Source organism: Limulus polyphemus, unplaced genomic scaffold (assembly GCF_000517525.1).
Source record: "Limulus polyphemus unplaced genomic scaffold, Limulus_polyphemus-2.1.2 Scaffold7787, whole genome shotgun sequence".
NCBI lineage: Eukaryota > Metazoa > Arthropoda > Merostomata > Xiphosura > Limulidae > Limulus > Limulus polyphemus.
The window spans coordinates 24882-33562 of NW_013673397.1; the positions used below are offsets into that span (position 1 = coordinate 24882).

Consider the following 8681-nt stretch of genomic DNA (forward strand, 5'->3'; position numbering starts at 1 on the left):
GTATATTACTTTGTTAACCGTGTGATACTTGGAAGGAATTGTTTCAGTGTGTGTTAAACCAGTCAAATGCAACATTTCTGACCTCAAGGTTTTGATATTTTTTTTCATTCATTCCCTGCTATAAAAGGAGTATTTTCTGTTTTGTTACAAATGCAAAAAATATTTCAATATTGTTTCGTGGGACATTGCATCCTATTCTTGGAAAATTGAAACTAGTTGTTAGAATCTTATTTACCCAAGTCTTGGAAAATTGAAACTAGTTGTCAGAATCTTATTTACTCAAGTCTTGGAAAATTGAAACTAGTTATCAGAATCTTACTTACCCAAGTCTTGGAAAATTGAAACTAGTTGTCAGAATCTTATTTACCCAAGTCTTGAAAAATTGAAACTAGTTGTCAGAATCTTATTTACCCAAGTCTTGGAAAATTGAAACTAGTTGTCAGAATCTTATTTACCCAAGTCTTGGAAAATTGAAACTAGTTTTTTAGAATCTTATTTACCCAAGTCTTAGAAAATTGAAACTAGTTTTAGAATCTTATTTACCCAAGTCTTAGAAAATTGAAACTAGTTTTAGAATCTTATTTACCCAAGTCTTAGAAAATTGAAACTAGTTTTCAGAATCTTATTTACCCAAGTCTTAGAAAGTTGAGGCTAGTTTTTAGAATCTTACTTACCCAAGTCTTGGAAAATTAAGGCTAATTTCTAAAATCTTACTTATTCAAGTCTCGTGAGTAGAAATAATCCAGGTATAAATAAGGTAGTTTTCGTAGACAGGAATAATTCAGATACTAAAACTACCCTAGTTGTACCTGGATTATTCTTGTTTACGGAAACTACTCTAGTTATACCTGTTTACAGAAACTACCCTGGTAGTTGTACCTGGATTATACCTGTTAACAGAAACTACTCTGGTAGTTGTACCTGGATTACACCTGTTTACAGAAACTACTCTGGTAGTTGTACCTGGATTATACCTGTTTACGGAAACTACCCTAGTTATACCTGTTTACAGAAACTACTCTGGTAGTTGTACCTGGATTATACCTGTTAACAGAAACTACTCTGGTAGTTGTACCTGGATTACACCTGTTTACAGAAACTACTCTGGTAGTTGTACCTGGATTATCCCTGTTTACAGAAACTACTCTAGTAGTTGTACCTGGATTATCCCTGTTTACGAAACTACCCAAGTTGTATCTGGATTATCCCTGTTTACGAAACTACCCAAGTTGTATCTGGATTATCCCTGTTCAGTAAATGTCCATCCCCTACTCTTATCCTTATTATTTCTTTTAAGTAAAATCCCTTATTTGCGTTTGTTTTCTTTCTGTTTAGGAGAAAATTACTAGTTCTAACTGTATTATATCTGTCTGTGTTTGGATTCTTTCTGTTTGTATTTTTATTTATTTTGTTTGTATTTGAATTATTTCTGTTTGTATTCATATTTATTTGGTTTGTATTTAGATTCTTTCTTACAAACAGAAAGAATACAAATATAAAAAAACTAATAAAAATACAAACAGAAAGAATCCAAATACAAACAAAATATATAAAAATACAAATTTTTAATTTATTTTGTTTGTATTTAGATTCTTTCTGTTTGTATTTGGATTTTTTTCTGCTTGTATCTCAATATATTTTGTTTGTATTTGGATTCTTTCTGTTTGGACATTTATTTATTTTTTGTATTTGGATTATTTATTTTTCAATCTTTATTTATTTTGTTTGTAGTTGGATTTTACCTATTACAAATACAGTAACGTTTATTTTCCTGCTATTTCGCCTGTTTTTGTTTTAACTACATTGAAAGTTTAGACTTAAGAAATCTTTTTTACTATTACTTTTCAACAAGAAATATATTTTTGTCGTTCTACTACAACTCCGATACTAACGTTTCTCGCTGGCTGTTATACTGTGTTTAATATCTTTCACTTTGTCTACTCAGATATCTGTACTAATACATCACCAGCTTCCTCTGTAGTGGAAGATCTACATACGAGTAAAGGTAAGACACACACGTACGTAGGGAGGTAGACACAAAGTTTAACTTCAACAACTATATTAATAGTTATAAGGGGTTGGTAACAGTAGTCATCAGTTGAAACAATAAATAGTTGTATAACTTTTCTAAACGTATTTTGTATTGTATTTATAATTTACTGGTAACTTGAAATATCAATATTTTTCGGTGATCCAATCAAGAAAGAAGGTATTTATGTAAAACAATATTGAGTGTCTGTTGTTCCGCAAGAGATGAGTAGATATAACTGAAATAAAAGGTAACAAATGATAAATTGATAAACATGATTAAAACTTGATTCTTTTTTATTTGCGTTTTGTAGATTGTGCGATGTCCCCTAAAAATTACAACTTCTGGGAAGTGTATACAACATCCTTTCCTGATGTAAAATATTCATATACTCAGGTCATAAAGATGTGTTCAGATCAAGGAATTAAAATTCCCAAGATGGGTATTTTGCTTGTATATAATGATATAGGAAACCAAAGGAATATGAATTAACTTGGGAACCAGGAACTTTGAGAAAGAGACCTGCAACAAGTCGTACCTAAATCATAGAAAGCAAAGTGTGGTGTCTTCTATGAGGTGACAATCCACGAAAACAAAGGTCAGTGACAAAATCCGTCCAAGTGTCCCAGGCATCATAAGCAAAATATATCTTCGTTTGTAAAAGCGAAGAAGTCATTTGTTCATAAGCACATACCTGTTCTTTCAATGCACACCTCAAGCAAATAAAGAACGAAATGAATATTAATTTCATTCCATAATAATGCGCCTTTGGATTTCTGTGTGATAGGATTGTTGAAACGGATACTAAGAAACCATCATCTTCCCACATTAGATGGATTATGGAAATAAAGCTGGAAGGAGTGGCGTGCTTTGGGCTTATGAAGGAACTTTTTGAAACAGAAACTACACTGTAGTTTTATTGCCGAGGTGTACGGTCGTCAGATAGAGCATGACAGCGATGACTGCAGCGATGTGGTGAAACACGTGAATGGTTTTTGCCACTGACTTTTGTATTATAAGACACTGCATTTTGCTTTCCATGCCTGGGTTACGACTTGTTGCAAGTCTCTTTTTGTATTGTCCAGAAACCCCAAGGTAATCCATATTACATTGCTTATCTTGGAGATTCTAAATCTCTAATGTAAGCCTATCTTTATGATCTGAGTGTATGAATATTTTGCGGTGGATATGATTGTCACATTACGAAATGCCAAACAGCGTCAAAATATAGTTCTTATATGCCGTTCCAGTGCTATTTAATATTGTATGTGGTTGTCACATGAATTTCTCCTTTGCATATTCGAAGTCGCTGTAATATAACGTAGTCAATTCTCTGAATCTGATGGTTCTTAGTAATTTTTAATTTTGACACAATGTTTCGAGGATGAATAATGGAAAGACAAAAGTTAATATTTGAAACACTTTCATTTTTTTTCACGCAGCTAAGTTTAGTTTGAAGACTTTATTGTAATTGTTTGGATAATTTACGGATATTTTATTGATCGAAATTATCATTATATAATCACAGCATCCTCGTCACCGAACATGCTGGCCCTTTCAGCCGTGGGGCGTTATAATGTGACCGTCAATCCCACAGTTCGTTGGTAAAAGAGTAGCTCAATAGTTGGCGGTGGGTGGTGTTGACTAGCTACCTTCCCTCTACTCTGTCACTGCTAAACTAGGGCGGCTAACTCAGATAGCCCTCGTGCGAAATTCAAAACAAACCAAACTATACGTCCCCCAGTGGCAAAGCCGTATGAGATTTATTTTATTTTCACCCAAACTAAAATTGCAAATATAATCTGTGATGTAGAGGCCTAATGCATGCTTTGATTGGTCAGGGGCCTAATGCATGATTTTATTTGTCAGAGGCCTAATGCATGCTTTGATTGGTCAGAGGCCTAATGCATGCTTTGATTGGTCAGAGGCCTAATGCATGCTTTGATTGGTCAGAGGCCTAATATATGCTTTGATTGGTCAGAGGCCTAATGCATGCTTTTATTGGTCAGAGGCCTAATGCATGCTTTGATTGGTCAGAGGCCTAATACATGCTTTGATTGGTCAAGAGGCCTAATGCATGCTTTGATTGGTCATAGGCCTAATGCATGTTTTGATTGGTCGTAGCTGTGGAGAGCTTGAGTCAGCAAACCAGAGAAATATAGTTAATTCTCCTTTAATGGTGATCTGTATATAATATTGACGAGGTTTGTCATTAGGCAACAGTATTGCAGGATATTGTTTTGTTATTAGATAAAGATAATATTTATTTGTTTAATGTTTCAATTTCTAGATAAAAATGCAATTAGCATCACGATCCGGGATAAGTTAGAAATGACCGCCAGTCTTAACTTACTCAGAAACCACATTATGAAAAAAATACTTCAAGATCTGGATACAAAATAATGAACCCAAACAAACAATTAAAGTAACTAGACTAACAGCTGAATCTATGTATAATGAGTGAGTCGCTTGACACATATATGTGCGTCATTGTTAGATGTTCGTTAGACGCGTGAGTCGTCATTAACCAGTTACTAAACAAAAGTACTTAAATAAATCCTAAAATTTTGATGAAGATTTCTTTGGTTATACAAAATGAAAGTTGTTTATCAATCTGACAACAGGCGGTGATTTTCTTTTAAATTATGAATTTGAAATTAACATTTTACATAATTACACAAACCAGTTTAATTTATTTATTCCTAGATGGCAGTACCAGCACATTTCCTATCATTACGACAGCACCATTAAAAGGACGAGGTGAGTGAGTTTTTCTATTTACAGAATGACGATGTTTTTAGGAGTTAACTTCTTGTAAGGGGGTGGCAGGGAGGGAAAGACCATCTACCTTTCTCAGTGGAAGGGAAGACTACATTTATTACCCACTCTCCATTTAAACAATTACCTGACTTATGCAACAAACTAAATGTTAAAAATTGTGTTTCTAGTAGACTAACCATGCAATAAAAACAACCACACGAACATACCTTCTTGGAAAATACGTAAGTCTACAAACATAGAGTAAAATAGGTTAGTCTACAAACATAGAACAAAATAGGTTAGTCTACAAACATAGAGCAAAATAGGTTAGTCTACAAACATAGAGCAAAATAGATTAGTCTCCAAACATAGAGCAAAATAGGTTAGTCTACAAACATAGAGCAAAATAGGTTAGTCTACAAACATAGAGCAAAATAGGTCAGTCTACAAACATAGAGCAAAATAGGTTACTCTACAAACATAGAACAAAATAGATTAGTCCACAAACATACAGCAAAATAGGTTAGTCTACAAATATAGAGCAAAATAGGTTAGTCTACAAACATAGAACAAAATAGTAATTACTAAGGATGAAATAATAAAGATGAACGCCGTATTCATAGTTTGGCCGCAAGTATGGTGTTGATTATGGTGTCTTACTCTTCTTCCTTAACACCTAGTGTAATAATATCATGTATAGAATCAAGTCAGTGAAGTATTCTTACTCTTCTTCCTTAACACCTAGTGTAATAATATCATGTATAAAATCAAGTCCATGAAGTTTTCTTACACTTTTCTGGCTTAACACCTAGTGTAATAATATCATGGATAGAATCAAGTCAGTGAAGTTTTCTTACTCTTCTTCCTTAACACCTAGTGTAATAATATCATGGATAGAATCAAGTCCGTGAAGTTTTCTTACTCTTCTTCCTTAACACCTAGTGTAATAATATCATGGATAGAATCAAGTCAGTGAAGTTTTCTTACTCTTCTTCCTTAACACCTAGTGTAATAATTTCATGGATAAAATCAAGTCAGTGAAGTTTTCTTACTCTTCTTCCTTAACACCTAGTGTAATAATATCATGGATAGAATCAAGTCCGTGAAGTTTTCTTACTCTTCTTCCTTAACACCTAGTGTAATAATATCATGGATAGAATCAAGTCCGTGAAGTTTTCTTACTCTTCTTCCTTAACACCTAGTGTAATAATATCATGGATAGAATCAAGTCCGTGAAGTTTTCTTACTCTTCTTCCTTAACACCTAGTGTAATAATATCATGGATAGAATCAAGTCCGTGAAGTTTTCTTACTCTTCTTCCTTAACACCTAGTGTAATAATATTGTTACGTCTCCGTTTGTTAATTAACCTTCCGTAACTTCGTTCCGACGAAACTTTAGCGACACAAGTCCTTACTTAATAAAACTGGTTTATTCTTTCCGAATACAACTTTACGATACACTTATTTTCAACAGTCGCGCTATAACAAACACTATAACGAACGAACGTTAACTTCAACAATACGTCTCTCTCTGACCGCAGTTCAATTACTCATTACCTACACACACATTGCCTCGTCACGTTGTCACCCTCTTTTATATACCAGACTACCCTATATCTAGTAAATGCTAGAGCATTCGCCAAGGTACAGGATAGTTCTAGAAAGCAGAGGGCGTGAGAATAGTCACGTGATCTCGCCGACGCAACAATATCATGTATAGAATCAAGTCAGTGAAGTTTTCTTACTCTTCTTCCTTAACACCTAGTGTAATAATATCATGTATAGAATCAAGTCAGTGACGTTTTCTTACTCTTCTTCCTTAACACCTAGTGTAATAATATCATGTATAGAATCAAGTCAGTGAAGTTTTCTTACTCTTCTTCCTTAACACCTAGTGTAATAATGTCATGGATAAAATCAAGTCAGTGAAGTTTTCTTTCCTTCTAATTTATTTTAGAAATAAAAATTACTTCTTTTCGTCACGCCCTCAGTAGGTCAGCGGCAAGTCTGTACACTTATAACACTAAAAGTCGGGTTGCGATACCCACGGTGAGCAGAGCATAGACAGCCCATTATGTTGCTTAGTGCTTAACATAAAACCAAAGCCCCCCAGTGGCACAGCGGTATGTCTGCGGACTTACAACACTAGAATCCGGGTTTCGATACCCGTGGTGGGCAGAGCACAAATTGCCCATTATGTTGCTTAGTGCTTAACATAAAACCAAGAAAATCTTTTTCCCATGGTTACGAGTATCCGTAAGTATGATAGGAATAATTTACAATGTTGACACTTTCATACCGACAGATGGCGCCAGGCATGAAACTACTACGTAATGGAAAGTAATACACAACTGGCAAGGCAACTAGTTAATACCGCACGCCGTCAGTTCTTGGTCTACTCTTACCAAAACAAATAGTTAGACTTGACCGTTATCCTTATAACTCACCCATTACCCCAAAGTGTCGAACATGATTTTATTTCGTAGTAACGGGACGCGAACCATGGAACCTCATCTCCAAAGTCCGGCACGCTAATAACTAGGGCTCTCCAAAAAAAAAGAGAAACAATCTGGCAGAGTCGTCAAAATTTGAAATACTGATCACTGATTTTAGGTATTGAATATTGTAACAATAAAATTACTTGTATAAAATTGTTACATAATAAAAATATTTTTTTACTACAAAGCGTAATGATAATATTTATTCTCACTTCTTGCCTTTTATCGAAAATGATTTTACAGATAATTAGTTACTTGATTGTACAGTTTCAGAAAACAAATATAGAGAGAAAGGTATCACAAGTTGTTTTTATTATTTTAAGGAAATGTAAAAATAAATAAATAGCGATTTTTTGTCGTGCTCTAGTGTATTAGTGGCTGGTATATCTACGTGCAGAAAGTAGTTCCTAGCGAAGATTTTCAGCTAAAAGACACGTATCTTAACTACTAGTGTGATCATACATAAGTGAAGCTAGTAATAATATACAAGTTAATATTACCCCATGAATTGTACGCGGTACGAAAAGGGTATATTAATTAAAACTGTGGACAACGGACAAAATCTAACACACTGTGAACAATGCAACAACGTAACAAGGGTTATTGCTTAGGGTTCAGTAAAAGTGCAAACAAAATAACAATTCCTGAGAGGGAGGAAGAGGTCAACGCTGAACCTGACCTTCCCTCGTCCAAAACATGGACTGAATCCCGATGAAGATGATAAAGAGACTACTTTTACTGTCACTTATTGAACCAAAACTTACACCAAACGAACTCCTGTAAATGTAATGTAAGTCAGCTTATATTGCGAAGAAAGAATCACAATTAATAATTCACGTGACATCACAACGAAAGTATGAAAAATTCAATCCCTTCCTTCTTTTTACGGAATAAGTTAGTTACATATAGTAATGTTGTAATTACAATACTTACCATGATTTGTTGTCACAACTTTACAGAATAAGTTAGTTAAATATAATAATGTTGTAATTACAATACTTACCATGATTTGTTGTCACAACTTTACAGAATAAGGTTAGTTAAATATAAGAATGTTGTAATTACAATACTTACCATGATTTGTTGTCACAACTTTACGGAATAAGTTAGTTAAATATAATAATGTTGTAATTACAATACTTACCATGATTTGTTGTCACAACTTTACAGAATAAGTTAGTTAAATATAATAATGTTGTAATTACAATACTTACCATGATTTGTTGTCACAACTTTACGGAATAAGTTAGTTAAATATAAGAATGTTGTAATTACAATACTTACCGTGATATGTTGTCACAACTTTACGGAATAAGTTAGTTAAATATAAGAATGTTGTAATTACAATACTTACCGTGAAATGTTGTCACAATTTTACGGAATAAGTTAGTTA

The 8681-nt window shown here is 33.7% G+C and overlaps 1 protein-coding gene across 1 annotated transcript in view; it reads left to right on the forward strand.

Moving 5' to 3' along the window:
• The window catches only part of LOC106474865 (epidermal growth factor receptor kinase substrate 8-like), a gene marked incomplete at its 3' end in the record, with an annotated part of 25716 nt that extends 20927 nt beyond the window's left edge, over positions 1–4789 (forward strand). The window contains exons 12-13 of the mRNA XM_022403146.1: positions 1946–2005; positions 4736–4789. Coding sequence (XP_022258854.1) covers positions 1946–2005; positions 4736–4789 — 114 coding nt within the window. The remainder of the gene's footprint in view (positions 1–1945; positions 2006–4735) is intronic.
• Between the last annotated feature and the right edge of the window lie 3892 nt (positions 4790–8681).